This window comes from Haliaeetus leucocephalus, unplaced genomic scaffold (assembly GCF_000737465.1).
Source record: "Haliaeetus leucocephalus isolate CR32 unplaced genomic scaffold, Haliaeetus_leucocephalus-4.0 Scaffold1000, whole genome shotgun sequence".
NCBI classification, from domain to species: Eukaryota; Metazoa; Chordata; class Aves; order Accipitriformes; family Accipitridae; genus Haliaeetus; species Haliaeetus leucocephalus.
The window spans coordinates 1356273-1372549 of record NW_010973436.1 but is presented as its reverse complement, the minus strand read 5'-3'; the positions used below and the strand labels follow the sequence as shown (position 1 = coordinate 1372549).

The following is a 16277-nucleotide window of genomic DNA, read 5'->3' as shown; positions in this document are numbered from 1 at the left end:
TCCCGCCGTCCCCGCCCCTCTCCGCCCCGCCCCGCCCCCGGCGCGCGCCCGTGCTACCGCCCACCTCCTTTCCGGCCGTCGCAAAAGGGGCGTAAAAGCATCGCCCGGTGTGGGGAGATTGAGGTAAATGCCGGGTTTCCCTCGGTGGCGGGCGGGGTGTGAGGGGATGGGGTTTTTTTTCCTGGGTCTGTGCGCTCTTCCCTGGTGGGGCGGAGTCCCTGAGGGAGAGGGGCGCCGTGCGGGTGAGGGGGGAGGTCTTTGAGGTCGGGCCTGGGCCTGTGCTGCGGGTTGGGCCGGGTACCCCCGCTCGGCCTGGGTGCAGGTGGGTCCTGGCTGCCTCCTTCGGGCTGGGGGCGAAGCGGTTGTTTGGGCCGAGAGCGGCCCTTGTCCTCCCTACCGTCCCCTGGGTGTTTGCCGGCGAGCAGCCAGGCCCCGGTGAAAGTCCTGCGGAAGCCGGGCAGTGTGGGGTCTGTTCTGGAGGACGAGGTAGTCTTTGGTTGAGTAACCCGTCAGGAAGAGAGGAAAAGCGTGTAGTTTTCTGCACGGGAGCTAATTTTTCTGGTCATCCAGGACAACACCCACAGAGACCTCCTAGGTGACTAAGTCTGCTTTCCTGATAAGTGAAGGGGTGCAGGTCTGCCTGCTCCCAAACTTATCAAGTTCCTGCATAAGCAAGGCCCTGTTTGCTTGCTTTCTCTCCTCCCGCTGCCAGGACTTTCGGAGGCTGGCTTTTCACTGTTGGAAATTCCCTTAATTAAGCTGTGGAGAGTAGAAATAGAGCACTTGTTCTTATGTCAGTGTTGACCTTTGATTTACATAGCTTATTTTCCATACCTGGTTATGTGTGTTGCTGATGGCTTTAGAGAGAGCTGTCATCTTCCACTCTCTGGCTTCATTCTGCTAGACTTCACAACTAGGTTTTTGCTTTTTTAATTTTTTTTTCTGGTTGGCTTTTGTAGATAAATAGCAAACTTTTCTTTTTAGTCTCCTTTCTCTACTGCTTCTCCTCTAGTTTGTGTGGAGAGTTATGTCTTTCTGGTCAGCTGCCTTCAAGGGAGATGGAACATTGTGAGGGTCCTTGTTTGTGCTAGAAATGCTGTTCCTGACCCTGTGTTTTCTCTTCACAGCTGCCCCATGTTGGTGTCTGTAGGCTGTCTTTGACTAGCTAAAGCTCTCTAGCTCCTGCATGTTTCTTGCATATCTTAAAAGTTAAACAGACAGTGAGCTTTCACCTGAATTGGGTTAAATTTGGAGAAGAAAAAAGTCACAGCAAAACCACAATAAGGAACAGTGATCTGAAAAAAATGCTTGTAACTGCCTTTAGGTGGTCGTTCAGGTTCACCAAAGAGGCAAAGCTTCTTCAAACCAGTTAAACCGAAAACACTAGAAATACAGAGAAATCTTTAGTGCCATCAATTGATAAGCTAGTGGGGTACATCTGTTACGTACAGCTCGCTCTCCTCTGAGAGGGATGCGCGGGGACTGACTGTACCTTAGTCTGTAATGTAAGTCAGTGATGTGGTATAAGTTTCTACTGCTGATGAAATTAAGGCTGGTGGCTGCAGGATATTTGCTTCAGTAAGCAGCAAGGAAAGTAAATAAGTGCAACTCACCATCTTATAACTGCATTGAGAACCCTCATTTTCTGTCTTTCCCTCAGCAATTCTCCAAGTATCTTTCTTTTCTAATGGAGAACTTATAGAATCTTCTTGGTTTGGTGATGGCAAATGAAATGCTCCTTAGAGCAGTGCCTAGAAACTTTTGATATCTTAAAATCTCATTTGTGCTCTTGATCTTCAGTATGTTTCAACCCTTTATGTTGCAGGATCTTATGATTCTCCGTAACAGCTGCTACCTGCCAAATAAAAATTCTGAGGCTGCCCAATCCATGAGTGGGCATCGAAACATAAAGAGGCGATGTGGGGAGTCGCACCTGGAATCCCCTGCGGGCTGTGGTCACAGTCCCGCTGCTGGATGCGTCTTAAGCAAACTAGTTCAGTTGCCTACACCTCCCTTGTCAAAGCACCAGCTGAAACGGTTAGAAGAACACAAATATCAGAGTGCTGGACGATCCCTGCTTGAACCCCTAATGCAAGGTTACTGGGAATGGTTAGTTGGAAGAGTTCCAGCCTGGATTGCCCCAAATCTGATCACCGTCATTGGACTGTTAATAAATATATTTACAACTCTGCTATTAGTATATTACTGCCCAACAGCTACAGAACAGGTAAGTTATGGACCTCTGACAATCTTTGATCGTAGTTACTGTCATCTAGTAGCAGCTAGCACCATTTTCTGGTGGGTTCTCATCTTTGTGGAGAACTGTTTCGCATTGATCAGTCCGCAGTTTTCATACATTCAAGCTTTTCTCTATAAATGTTTGTAATGTGTCTGCCTCTATGTGAGTGCTTGCATGCAAAAGGAGCCTATGCGGATTTTGGGGTTAGCATGCTGCTTGGCAAGTGAAACCGTGGTTCCTCTGGCCAACATGCACTGTATGAAATGGGGTGTAGTACCAAAATAGCTGTTCCAATTGCAGGTGTGAAGGACCTGCTGCATGAAAGCTGTAGCCCCACAAGGTTTGAGTGCACATGCATACAATTAAGAAATGGATTTGTGGCTGCCTTGCTTGCATGGCATGTGGAGTTTTTGCCTGTTTACTTTCTCTGCTTGTGACTGGGTTAGTCACCTTCAGCTTTCTGATCTAGAGTTACCACACAACAAGAAGTGCAAGGTGACTCGATTGGCAGTGAGCTGAGTCTGCCTGTGAGCCCAGCTAGAGTTGCAACACAGCAAGGAACTTGAGCTCAGACAAGGGACTGAGCTCCAAAGTGGTGTAGCTTGAGAGATCAAGGCCAGCTGTTTCCTCTGTTGCTGGTGATTAAACCCAGCTTACTAAAATAACAGAACACCTTTCTTCAACCCGTGTGGGCCCTGGCAATTCATATTACCAGGCAGCTCAGATCAGGACCTTAGGTACAGTCTGTGATGAACTGTGGGAACACAAAGTTGTCTTCCTGAGCAGCATGCTGTGTGAGTAGTCTGTGCCGTGAGAAGGCTGGATAAAAGTCAGCAGTTTTATTCTTTGTTCTGAAAGCACTAAAATCTCGTGACCTGTCCTCAGGAGAACTGTCTTAACTTCCTGTAATTCCTGGTTTCGGGGGTACAAAAGTCTTTGCAACACATTTCAAGTTACTAGTTTCAAAGACTTTTTTCTCTCACTAAAGTTACCTGGTAAGGCACTTGAAGACTCTCATTTTTGTGCACTGGAAATGTTTTGTCACGTGAATGTTGAATCTTAAAAGCTGCTCCTATCTGCACTGAAAAAAAGAATTATTTGGTACAGCAAATGTATTGCATATCAAATAGCTGGAGAATGTCTCATGAGTTCTAGCTTTTACAGTATCTAAATTCCTCCGTAACTAAGTCTCCCAACTGAGGTTGGGAAAACGCTTCGTAGTCAAGTGGCATACAGTTTGTTTCCAGCCAGACTCTGAAAAAACCCACGTAGGTTTGCACATTCAACACTCTGCATCCCTGTTCCACATGACATAGTAAAGGGATGTTTGCCTCTTGTAGAAATCTGTTGAAATAGTTAGTTTTGCAATAACTTGTGGAATTTGGCAGGTGTAAGATAAAAAGTGAATATTAAGTTTGAGCGGTGAATACTTAGAGGAGCTCCTTTCTTTTTTGGACTATGGCATGGCTTGGTTTTAACTTCCTGCTTACTACCATAGCAGTATTATATGGGGGCTGAGACTCTGAAATCCAGTTTGACAGAGACTTCAACTTGTATCTGTTTCAGCAACTTGGCAGCTAGTATAGGCCACTGAACCAAAGCATAATTTAAGATTTAGAGTATAGTTGTATTTTGGTTGGTAATTAAACTTCCGAAGCACGCACTAAGTTACAGTCGGTGTCAGAAAGTCATAGTGTTAGCTGTAGTCTGCTGTATTAAAACACTGTTTCGTGTTTAACAGTTTGAGAGTTACTTTGTGCTAAGTGAATGAGATTGACTTCTCGCTTTAGCTGAAAAATAACTTTCTGCTGAGGTAGCTTTCAGCCTGATCTGATTTGCCATATGGCACTGCAGCCCTGCGTGCTGGCACGACAGGGAGGATGCCATCTCAGTGGTGGAGCTGTGAGCTTGTGCTTTTTAAGTGTCAAGTAGCTGTCTGGGGAAGAAAATGGGGCTTTGAAATTCCAGAAACAGAATTTTTTTTCTGAAAGCACTATTGCTTTCAGATGTAAATTCTCTTCCTTGTAGCTCAGTTTTAGTTCCGCTTTTTTCAAAAGCGACTTGTCTCTTCCTGTTGATGAAAGGTGTAGCCAAGGGAATATAGCTATCACTTACAGCTTCAACGGTAGGCAAAAAGAAAATGAGCTACAAATAGTTCTACTGCCTGCTTAGTTGGGGGGACCCCAGCTAGCAAAGTGCTGAGCAATGGAATGGTACCTGAATTTTTGGTGTTGTTTTTTGTTGTTTTTTTAAAGTTTATAGAGAGAAATTGCATGACCCTGAAGGTAACTTAAACATTGCATATAAAACTCATACATGAGAAGGAGAAATGGTATCATGGGATCGAATTCTGTGGCATCAAAATCTTGTCCAAATGCGGTCATCTGCTTTTGGGTGACACATTTCCCCCTTACCTCTTTTCTTGTGCTGGTTTGTGTAGATACACTGCTAAAAGCTGAGCATGGTGCCAGCTTTTGAGGCAGAATGAACTGTTTTAGTAAAATGCAGTAGCAGGAACAGTGCAAGCTGTAGAAAGAAATATATTTAAGTTGATGTGCTACAAATGAGTCATGGCTCTGTAGACCAAAAGAAGCTGGACTCCAGAACTTTGAGAGGCAAGTCAGCTTGATTAAGCTACTTAGCTGTATTTGGACTTTACTGGTGTGGTCTGTAAAATAGAGCTGCTCATAAACGGTCACTTTATAAAGTGAGTCAAATGTGAAGATTGCAAAATATCCAATAATATCTGTTTTATGGATGTGTAAACTGAGACAGACTAATGGCAACCCTCTGGCTTTTGTAGTCATAAAGGTTTATGCTTCAACTACTGAAAAAAGCTTGAATTGTAGTCTTTGGTCTAGCAGGGATTTGGTATTGTTTGTGTTTCTGTAGAAATAAAAAATTGCTATACAGGATGTGAATATTAAGGGTTATTAACATAGATTTGACAAAGCTGCTGTTACCTAATCATAGAAAAAACAATTGGTGGTGGAGGTGCTGTACTGCAGAGCACTGAAGCTTTACAGATCTTGGAAAATGTAATAGCTAAACTTGAACTCTAAAAGTTTGATCAATTTGAAATGACATAGTTCTCAAATGCCACTGCAGCCTGGTAATACCCTGTACTTGGCAGTGTTTCAGTACATGACACCTCATTGAGGTCTTGTGAAGATGAGCTCAGTGTTTATGACACAGCTGCACGTTTTGGGGGCTAAGAAAGTTTTTTGAGTTTCTAAATCACTTGGACAGTTTGCACATACTCTGACTGGAAATAGAAGCAAGACAAGAACTTAACTTGCAAATGTAGTGCTATAATTTTTTTCAGATGTACAGTGCAGCTTCCTGCTTTAGAAAATGTGCAGTACCTATTAATCTAAGCTAGTAATCCTTGTCACTTTTACTTACATTTCACATGTCATAACCCTCTCTGCTTGTCTTTGCAAGGACCAGCTACTGAAAGGTCCATGCATGTGATGAGGAAGTGTGTGTAAATGAAAAATTACTGTATGAGAGTGTAAAATAGGTCAACTTCAGGCTTTTTTGTTTTTTAAGGTTTAAAAAAATCTTTTACTCTCATTGACTTTCTTTCTTAGGCACCTCCCTGGGCATACATTGCTTGTGCATGTGGCCTTTTCATCTACCAGTCTCTGGATGCTATAGATGGAAAACAAGCAAGAAGGACAAATAGCAGTACTCCATTAGGAGAACTTTTTGATCATGGCTGTGATTCACTTTCCACAGGTATTGTCACTTTTAATTGAGGTATGAGGATTAAATGACTCTATTTCTGGTGTCAAATCTGGAATACAGAAAAATGCTTCTTTACTGAAGAAGAGGATAGCTGATATTGCTGAATGTTTAGCTTTTCAGTCAACCTTATTTCCATAGGCAGTATTCTTAATCAACTGAATGTCTTCTCTTGTATTACACTGAAAAAAAAATTAAGCATGTGACTAATTCAGTCTGAGCCAGCAGTCTTCTGTGTATGCTTTATCAGAGTCTTGGTTCTAAAAAATTTTCTGTAAGAAGTTGTCAAAATGCTCTTCTATATTATTTTAGATTGAATCTATATAGAGCGATTGCAAGACAGGTACGAAGCCTAAATAATGGGCAGGTAGAAGTCTGAGTTCAAGGTTAGAATCAGCAAGACTGGTTCCTACGCAGGCAGAGTTCATTGAGCCAGCCTGAAGTTTAACCCCATTTCAAGAGAATGATCAGATGCTTTCGGTTACTTAAATTCTAAAGCTCTTCTGCTTTAAATTTTTACGAATACTTTATCGAAGTCATGTATTTGAAAGGTGGAGGGGAAAGCATAGATACCTTATGAATCTTAAGTGACAGACCATAGATTTTTCCTAATGGCTTAATAAAAATTCAGAAAATGGGGAAAAATATGTCCAGCAAATCTTGGATACATGAGAAACCCCCAAAACTCTGGCCACAGGCTGCAATTGCATATATCACTCAAGTCCCTTGATTTCTAATCCCATTAAGTTCAATAAAAATGTAGGAGACTAAGAAACCCTCAATATTCAGGACTTCTGATAACTGATATAAATTTAAATATACATTTTACAGTCTGTACTTTTTTAAATGGAAGTGTTAATCTCTTATGTCTGTGAAATAAATCAGGATACCTTCACACTGTCTCTCCTTCTCTGGGTCCTTTCGTTAGACTTGTTTCTGGTAAGGATCTTTACACACATACACACTTTATATTTTTACTATGTGACTGATTTTCTTCTGCAGTCTTTGTGGTTTTGGGAACTTGTATTGCTGTGCAGCTGGGAACGAACCCTGACTGGATGTTCTTTTGTTGTTTTGCTGGAACATTCATGTTTTACTGCGCGCATTGGCAGACATACGTCTCTGGAACATTGCGCTTTGGCATGTAAGTACCTTGGCTGAAAATAAAACTGAAAGTTGGGCTGCTTTCCTGTCTAGTTGCGCTTTATGTGATTGTAGTTCAGATCCTTAGAGCAGTAGTAAATGGTTTATATTCGTATATACACACTTAGAGCTTGTAGCAGTTATTACCTTTTGGATCTGCAATTATTACTGAAAGTTACTTAGCTTGTGTTAAGAGTGGTAAAATATCCTTTTGTCATACTAGTTAATTAGGAACTTCTGATGTGATTTAAACCTAAATAAATAAGGGAAAGTACCTGGTGTTTCATCCCCAAGAGTAGAATGCTTTTGTCAGATGGTGGCAGTCTGGCTTTAGTATTCAGTTAACTACTTAATGCTTGATCTTGATTGACTTGTGATGGCATATAGTAAATCTTTACTATTAACCATAACTCTTAAAATATAGTGTTTTAATTGACATCGTGCCTACAATTTAAAGTTCTGAATCCTTTTTAGTTAGTGTAGGCCATGGTTCTGTCAATAACAGGACCAAAACTGCAATGCCAAGAAAGTCAACAGCTGAAATCCTGTTTACTGCTGGGTGAGCGTAGGTGGGGAAACACAAGGGAAACTAGCCTTAATGTGGAAATGTATGTTTATTCTGTGTTTGCATTCATAGATCTAACAAATATATTTTAAATAAATACACTACAGAATGATTTTGCATCTGGAAACCTCTGAAATTTGCCCTTCATTTGTATGGGATTTTGAAACAATGCTACAACGTGCACTATTTATTTACAGTCTATTTTTATTGATCTATAGGTACCCAGATACTGCTAAACCAGTACAAATATGGACCTCTTGTCTATAACAGCTATTATTGGCAGGGTACTAATGCACAGTCTCATGAGAAACTTCTGTGTTTCTGCTCAAAAATTTAAGACATTGGAGCAGTTTCCAATGTCTATTGGAGGAAGAAAAGAAAAAATCTAGACCTCCATTCTAATTCTGACTACACCAAAGCAGATAGTTTCAGTCAATTCTGATACTTAAATCTTTTACTGTTTTAGGCTTCTCACTTTCAAGCTGTACTGAAGGTCTCAATACTGAATGCTTTTAGCTCCCTTTGAACTTTACGGGGCCCTGATAATTAAAGTTTTCCTGTTATCGATCAAAGAACACACAAAACCCCAACCTTGGCATGTGCTTGACTTTACAGATGCAACCACCGAATTTTCTTTTTGCTCCAGACAAATGTGTACATTACTGCTGATATTCACTGTAACTTTTGCTTTTTGATTTTGTGTGTGTTTTGGTGGCAGCATTTTATAGCAGATACTATAGTTGTGCATGGCCTTATCTTATGACAATTTGATGATCCATCAATATGTAGCTAATTTTGAGAAGGCAATGAGCACACAAATGTATGTGTATCATTATTTTAGGTAATGGACAGCACTGTGTAGTAAACACATTTGTTTCTTCATTTGCCCCATGTCATAAGGTTAATAGGCTGCCATAAGCTGTTGTTCATTTCTATGGCAAAAACTCTGAGATTATTTGTCTAGTTAACTGATTTTCACTGATGCTAGTTTTTTTTTGTGAAGCTTTCATTTCACCAATCGTAAAACTGAAAAAACAGTCTATATTTTATATATTTTATCAACCCTTTCAGATTTACTGGAGCGCAAAGGCTTAGGTATTCTTACTCCTGAATAAGTGGAATCGGAGACAGCTGTTGAAAGGAGGTGAAAAGGTCTTAGTGCACAGTGGCTTTTCCCTGTCTGTGTATCCTAAGTAGTAACTCTATGTCAAAAATACACTGAAGGGGCTGTGAACAGTAGTGATGTTTTAGGAAACGTGACAGCATTTCTAACTTGCCTTCCATTCCAAAGAAGCAGGAAAGAGCACACAGCTGGTTATCACTTACTGTATTTCTGTGATGAGATTATGTCCAAGAAACTGTATTTCATTAAAGATCAACTCAATAGGCAAATTAGGAACGGCTCAGAGAAGAGCAGCAGACCACTAAAGGGAAAGATTAATATTTTACATCTTACAGACAGCTCAAACTTGAACAGTTAAATGTATAATCAACTTCGCTTGCCGAAAAAGTCCATTGTCTTAAAAAAAAAAAAAAGACAAATTTTGTGTGTCAAGTTAAGTGTATGCTTGCGGAATAGAATGTCTGATTCGTATATGCTGTCACTGTACCAGCCTTGACAAGTCACTGAAGCTGTGCAGAGTGCACTTTGTGTCAGACTCTATCTGCAGAGCAGGAGTGTTCACCCTGAGGGCGGAGGAAGTGGGATAGCTTCTGCTAAATTCCTATGGACTGTTGCAGGTGGAGTAGGAAAGCCATTAGTTTGTGCCCAATTACTGAATACATCAACTGTGCTGGTTCTTTTTCGTCGCACTGACAGCTGCAGGGAGCTGCCCTGTACTACATCAAGATTGTAGAATAATCAGTTGAGATGGTAAGGTCCCACTGATATGTCTCCATCTTTACATGATCATATAATTTTATTAGATCTTGGCAGCTGATGCAGACTTTTCAAAAAGCAACCCGAGTTGGTTAAATAGCTCACAAAAGTAGCTAGAGGTCAGTATTGCTTAAAAATACCCTGTGAGGAAGTAGGACGTGTCTCAAAGCAAGTTGGGTTGGCTGCAGTAAAAGTTGCTACAGTAACATCAACAGTGCAAAGGCAGCAGGGAACAGCATAGATAGTTTCGTTTAAGAATGAACACCCAACCTGGGAATGAGCTCGTGAAAGAGCAGGAATATACTGCACATTTGAAGAAACAAAAAGATGATTCTGAATTGCAGGAAAACGTTCAATATTAAAGCAGTGCAAATACTTTGTTCTGTTCTGTTTTTCAGCACAGTAACTGGTTTATCTGGATTGCGGACTTGCTGTGCTGCAGTACAGAATGAGCTTTGTTTCAGGCTTAATCTTGTATGGGTGCAGCTGTGCCATAACGGGGGCATCTCTGGTTTGGAAAAAGTGCATTTTTCTTCTGCATATCGCAAAAATCAAACTGGCAAGCCCCAATGGACTTCCACATGTCCCTGTGGAAGCAGATTTAGTATTTCAGGAATGCAGAAACCAGAAGCATTAGGGAATATGGTGCACAAACCCTGAAAGAAATTTGCTTGCCATTAGCTGGAGTCCAGTTGTGATTACTACCTCTGGTTCTTCCAGACCCAAATTTACTCCACTTGGATTCAGTACTGGACCTGCTCACTGTTCTGGCTTCAGGAACTATATTGGGAGATGTCTCTGTTTATGCAGGTTCAGTGCTGTATCCAACCTTACAAGGGCAGTGTGCAGACAGTCTGACTCTGCAGGACCTGTCTCAAATCCAGGATAGTTAGAAGTGAAGCTAGAGCTATTGGTCTCTGTCAGATCTGAGATGGGTTCTGCATTGCAACTGGAGTGTTGTCTTAAGAAACAGGAGACACAGCACTGCACAGGTAAAGACCTTGTATGTTTGTCCATGCTGGACTGGTGGGAAGTGCTAAATCATATTTTAAAAATCCAGTGACATGAGGATGTTGCTGCACCATGGTCTCCAGCGTTTCTCCTATGAGTTATTGCATTACTGGTTTATCCCAACCTTTTTTAATTGAAATAGGGAGGAGAGTTGGTGATAGTAGAAACTAGGCGTGTATGTGTTTATATATATATATATGTATGTGTAACTATATACACAGGCAATGAGGTGGAAATTAGTTCCTAAGGATGCTTCATAAAGGCATGTCAGTAAACACTGAGAGGAAGGATCAGTTCTTACCAGCTTTCATATAACTGAAAAGCTAAAAATGTTACTTCACTGTTTGAATGATAATCCCTAGAGAAGGCAGAAGAATTCAGGAGGCTGTTTAACAAAACAGCCGTTATTGAGGAATGTTGGAGAATTTGGGGGAACATTCTTGTTCAGTGACACTGTGGCAGTTGTACATGAGCAAGAGCCCACTTGATAATGAGGTGGTTTAGGAAGGGAAGAAAGTTAATTTGGTTAATCTTCTGAGACCTCTTGCCAGTACTATCACTGAGGTATGAAGGAGAGATTAGCAAATGAGTACATATTTCAGAAAGCTGCTAAAATGAAGGCTTCCTCTTTAGCAGTTAGCAGAAAAGGAGTTTGTATTGTCTTGGATAGACAATTCACACCAAATATCAAAATACAGAGATGGAAGCCTTCCAAGTCAAAGTTTAGCACATTGAGTTCTTGTCTTGGGAACAGCTTCAGGATCTCAGGATTATGGCAGGAGATAAGGCAGTAATCTCCATGATTATTGGGCTTAAAACTTTCAATTTTACGAGTTTTTTCCAACACTACTTGAACTTTAACACCTTGGTTATTTGCAGAGGAAAGTTTGAAGCTCAGTAGAGTCTCTCCTGATGTCAGGGGGGAATTGGTTTCTATATGCTTGCAAGAAGTATGTGTTGAACTATTGTTGTGGTAGGTGTCAAGTTTGCTGCTTGCAACCTGCCGCCTTCTGCGTACTTCAGTTGTTCATTGCCACCTGCCGGCATTTCTGTGGTGCTTGCTGTGCATCGTATAAATACGTGTAAGTGCCTTGCTACAGCATTAATACATACAGCTGAAATTGCTGAGGGCTGACATAAATGTTGAGGGGGGGGGTTTTCCACATCATGATCCTCCCCCCTTCTTCCTTTCCCTCTCACAAGTCCCTTAACAGTGTTTTAAGCCAGGAACAAAACAGTCACGTGCAGAGGTGCTGCTGCCGATTTTTCTGCCGTTATCATTGAAAGAGATTCCTACTGCTCTGTGAAATAGTGAGCTTCAACATAATGAGGTGAAGCATGTGGCTATCGTCTGACCTGTACAACTTTTAATCTATGTTAGTGAGCAGCAAAAGGAAAAAATTACATATCATCGTAAGTGCATTACAACAAGGAAAGTAGAAAAGCTTATGGCTCATTTTTAATATTATTTTTACCTCAACATGAATTTCCAGTAGCTGGAAATAGTTCTAATTCATGTACTCATTTTTTTCTTCTGTACAGTTTGCTTTATTAATGCACGTGTTTCATTACGTCCAAGTGAAAATGCTGGATTGGAATGAGTTAAGATTAAACTCTGTAAAAACCTTTAAAACTAAGCATTTGGACTTCTAGCATGTGACTTTTAGCCTTTTTTTCTCTCGCGTTGTGATGATGAACATTCTTGTTTTGCTGCAGTGGTTCCCTTAAGAAAACAATCCTTTGTCTCATGCTCAGATTCGTAGTTCATTGCCCAGCCTGAGTAATCCCACTTGCATGCTTAGTAGATATGCATAAAACAGATGGAAGAATCATCATTTCTCAGACCAGAGTGCTGCTATGCAGAGTATTAAATAGTAGACATACCCCCTTGAGTTTTCCATCCTCATAACTTCTGTTTTCTGATGAGGCAAGAGTGTTTTTCTTGTCCACTGTGTTTTGCTACACTGGACTCTTTGCAAGGAATTCTGTATGTTGGGGAGGAGGAGGAGGGTAGTACATAAATGCCCCCCTTAGTTTCACACAATAATAAAAAGAAGCTGTATTAGATCAGCTGTATTGGTAGTGATTGACTTGATTTCAGAGCAATCTCCAGTGTAAGTATCTGTTTCCTGTTGTTCTTGGTTCACTTTCTCAGGACATCTCTCAACTTCGAATTAAATCCTTTCAGTTCACCATTCTGGACAAGGAAAGAATTGACCGCAGCTGTCTCTAAACTCTGAAATTTGATTCAGTGGTTGCCCTTGTAAAGTCTAATGGCTTGTTTAATCAAACAGGACCTTTTAAGAATTGCTTATGGAATATGCTCAATAAATGAGCACTGATGAGTATATTCTGGATGCATGACTACTCAATTGTGTGTTAATTGGCTCAAGGCTCTCACCAGCTTGACAAGGGAACCCAGCAGAGCAGACAGCATACAAAATAAGACTTGTCACTGCCAACATCTAAGTAGAGTTAAGCATATGCTGAGGTTGATAGCCCCCTCTTAATCTTTCCCAGATAATGTTTAAAAAATGAATCCATGGCTGAATTACAAATATCACTTAAAGTAACAAGGGAAGAAAAGGAAAAGAAACTGCAGCTGTCTGAAAGTACCAAAGTTAGCTGTGTTGTTTGTATATGTGACTTTCTCTTCCTATATTCCCTAAAATACCAAATGTTATGTTTTCTAACTGTATACTGTATTTTGTGCTGTGATAATTAAACTGAAAATGCTTATCAGACTAAAATTATGTACCCTCTCAGCAGGCATGGGACTGCACATCATTACTGTACTTCTTAAGCTCTGTCAGTGTGGTCACGATGAACTTTGTTTCTTTGATGTACCTTTTTAATCAATTGGCATGTTACTGGATAGCAGTCTGCATGCTTCTGTTCCAAGTATACTTTGATAAGCACTGCAATAAATGGGATCTCTATTGTGGCTGAATCTCATTGCTGATTATTTTTTTAAGCTAGATGGTTTGATGTAATTTTAATTTGATCATACTTTAAATATTTTAGTTATAAAATGGTATAAATCTGCATTTTACCATAAGGAGTATGTCCTGTAGTTGTGGCTCTGTTGGCTACAGCATATCTTTTCATCCCTTTCTGTCAGGGGTGAAAAATCCATGTGTACAGAACAGAGTTCAGTTACCACTGAGTAGGGGTCCAGAGCTCACTTGACTTTTTTTCACATTATTTGCCAAGAAGCCAAAGAGTTGCATGAGCAGGGAGGTGTAGCTTCTTGCTTTCCCTTAGAGGTGGCAAACTCAAGATGCAGTCTGTGCTTCTGCTCTACAAAAAAAATATGCAGTAGCCTCTTTAGATGAAGAATTCATATCTTCAGTGTCATTTGGAGATATGAGCATGAGGTCGGAAGATGAGAGGTCCTGGATTGTGTTTGATTATGAGTTTTATTTGCTGTGACTTAGAGCAAGGAATTTCATTTTGTTTCCTCATGCATACGCTGATGACTGTGTTTGCCCTTGTGTTGGAGTTGTACTGTAAATTGCAGGAACTCTGAATATGGTTTTAAATCTGTAAAATACTATGTGGGTTACGATATTTTTATTAATTCATTAATACTCTCATTTTTTGTGGTCATTAATTCCCTTCCTCTGAGCTACCCTTTAAATTATCTCAATGCTGCACAGTAGTTGTCTGGATTTTGTTCTTTATGCCATGACTGAAGATCCGTTCTAATGGCTCCACTTAACTGAAGCGCTCGGGAAAATGTTTTGAAATGTTTTTTTCCCTCACACATAGATTTGATGTTACGGAGTCTATGCTCTGTACAGTAGCAATCCAGCTTCTCACAGGAACTCTGGGGCCCTGGTTCTGGAACTATACGGTAAAGTGAATGTTAAAGCTACCTGGCAAGCAATAGCATGGACTAAGCAGAGACAGCACCTTTGTCATGCACGTAGTAACTGGTATATGAAAAACATCTTTCTAAGGGTATTTCACAAGTGCTTTAATACCAGGTGAAAAAAAACATTTGCAAAGTATGAATGAGCAGTATAAATCTTATCTAACCAGAAATAAATTTTTTGAAAGCATCATGTTTTACTTGAAAACAAAGCAAAAACCTGCCTGTTAAACAGAAAAGTTTGCTTTAAACATTTCTTTTTATTTTATCACAGTTCTGGCTTCACCTAAAAGATAACCAGGGTTGTGGAAGCAGCTCTGTAAGCATGAGTGTAGAATAATTTTGTTGGAACTACTTTTTAAAGTTGTAGAAACTTTGTTGTTGTTGCTGTTTAAATACCTTTCCACCAGAAAAGAGAATTGCTTAGCTAGTTCAGGGAACTGTATGCAGTGCAATAGCTTAAAAAGTCACCAGTTACTGGTTAAAAATGCCTGGTTTGAACTATGCTACTTCATCCGTGTAGTCTAGTTGCTTAACTGTGCTTGTAGCTTCATTGTTAAGTAACTTTATTTCCGGGTTGTCTTTATTTTCAAAATGCTTTTCCTTATGTCTGTGCTAAATATATCCTTCTCCATTCTGGTTTACTACTCTTTAGAAAGGAATTTCTCTTCTTCATTTCACCTTTTTTAATACAGTATACAGGCGGGGTTCCAATAAAATGGTATCATTAAAAGTGAGTAAGTTGGGTTCCTTGAAGTTTCTCATAGTTGCTGGATTGTTAGCCAGGAGTTTCCCTTGAAATATTTGAGGATATAAGAATAGCTTTTTGATAGCCGCCTTAGAACTGCATGAGATGTTAAGTAAAACTGAGATTTTGGGGGGGGGGGGGGGGGTTTACATACCCTTTGTTAAACTTGCATTGATGCAAATTATGCTGGTTTTTTTTTTTTTTTATTTAATGGTTCAGCACAATCTCTGCTTTCATGAGGCTATTAGAAAGAGTCTAATTATCAGCTCTACTTTAGATCCAACAATATCAGCATTCTCATAAATCATGGTGTATGTCATCCACTGGCTGCATCTGACAATTTAAGCCAAGTGCCAGTTAGGCATGCTCTGAAGGTAGTCTGATGACATAATTTTTAAATACTTTGTTGACAGTTTATGAAAGGTTAGAAATACTTAGTGTCAGGAAATGGTAATGTAGCAAGCAATAACTTGAAGGAAGGAAGAGCTTAATCAAGATTTTAGCCTGTTGTGATAACAGCATTATGACTCTGCCTGAGAAGTCATTTAGGGGAGGGGAAAAAAAAAAATCCCTTAGTACCAAAACATTCAGAGACTTCCAAAGTTCCCACTGGTATGATAATTACATGACAGGAAGCAACTCAAATTCTGTCATGAAAGTGAATTGTTTAAAATGGATGAGGACAAATTGCCATCTAATAGGGGAGCAGGAGGAGTTCTGATTCTCTGCACAGGTGACCTGGAGCTGATGGAGATGTCAGTCTGTAGACCCAACCTATGGTCTCCACCCTTGGAAAGGATGCCTTTGCCATTCAATAAGAAATCTGTTTTACAAATAAATGAATGCAGTGGTTGGTAGGAGTGGTGTGTGTAGTGGATGAGCCAAGCAGGCCGTTTTGTCACTTTTGCTCCAGTAACAGAATGCCAAGTGTTTGCTTGTGACAAGTCCCCTCATGCATGCTAATTTTAACCAGTTTTTAGGCATACTGAATTACAGAATAGACTTAATTATCTTCTTAAATTCTTGCATGTGTAGCTTCAGATCCCTTCTGGCATCTTTATTTTTAGTCTT

General features: G+C 40.2%; 1 protein-coding gene across 2 annotated transcripts in view; it reads left to right on the top strand.

Moving 5' to 3' along the window:
- Nucleotides 1-77: 77 nt before the first annotated feature.
- CEPT1 (choline/ethanolamine phosphotransferase 1) overlaps nucleotides 78-16277 on the top strand; it is a 31361-nt gene continuing 15161 nt past the window's right edge. The window contains exons 1-5 of one of the 2 annotated variants that reach the window (XM_010584559.1): nucleotides 86-123; nucleotides 1826-2227; nucleotides 5833-5980; nucleotides 6989-7130; nucleotides 14356-14440. In XM_010584559.1, coding sequence (XP_010582861.1) covers nucleotides 1832-2227; nucleotides 5833-5980; nucleotides 6989-7130; nucleotides 14356-14440 — 771 coding nt within the window. In that variant the 5' untranslated portion in view covers nucleotides 86-123; nucleotides 1826-1831. Of the gene's footprint in view, nucleotides 124-1825; nucleotides 2228-5832; nucleotides 5981-6988; nucleotides 7131-14355; nucleotides 14441-16277 lie in introns of both variants that reach the window. The other variant, XM_010584558.1, reaches the window with a different exon arrangement.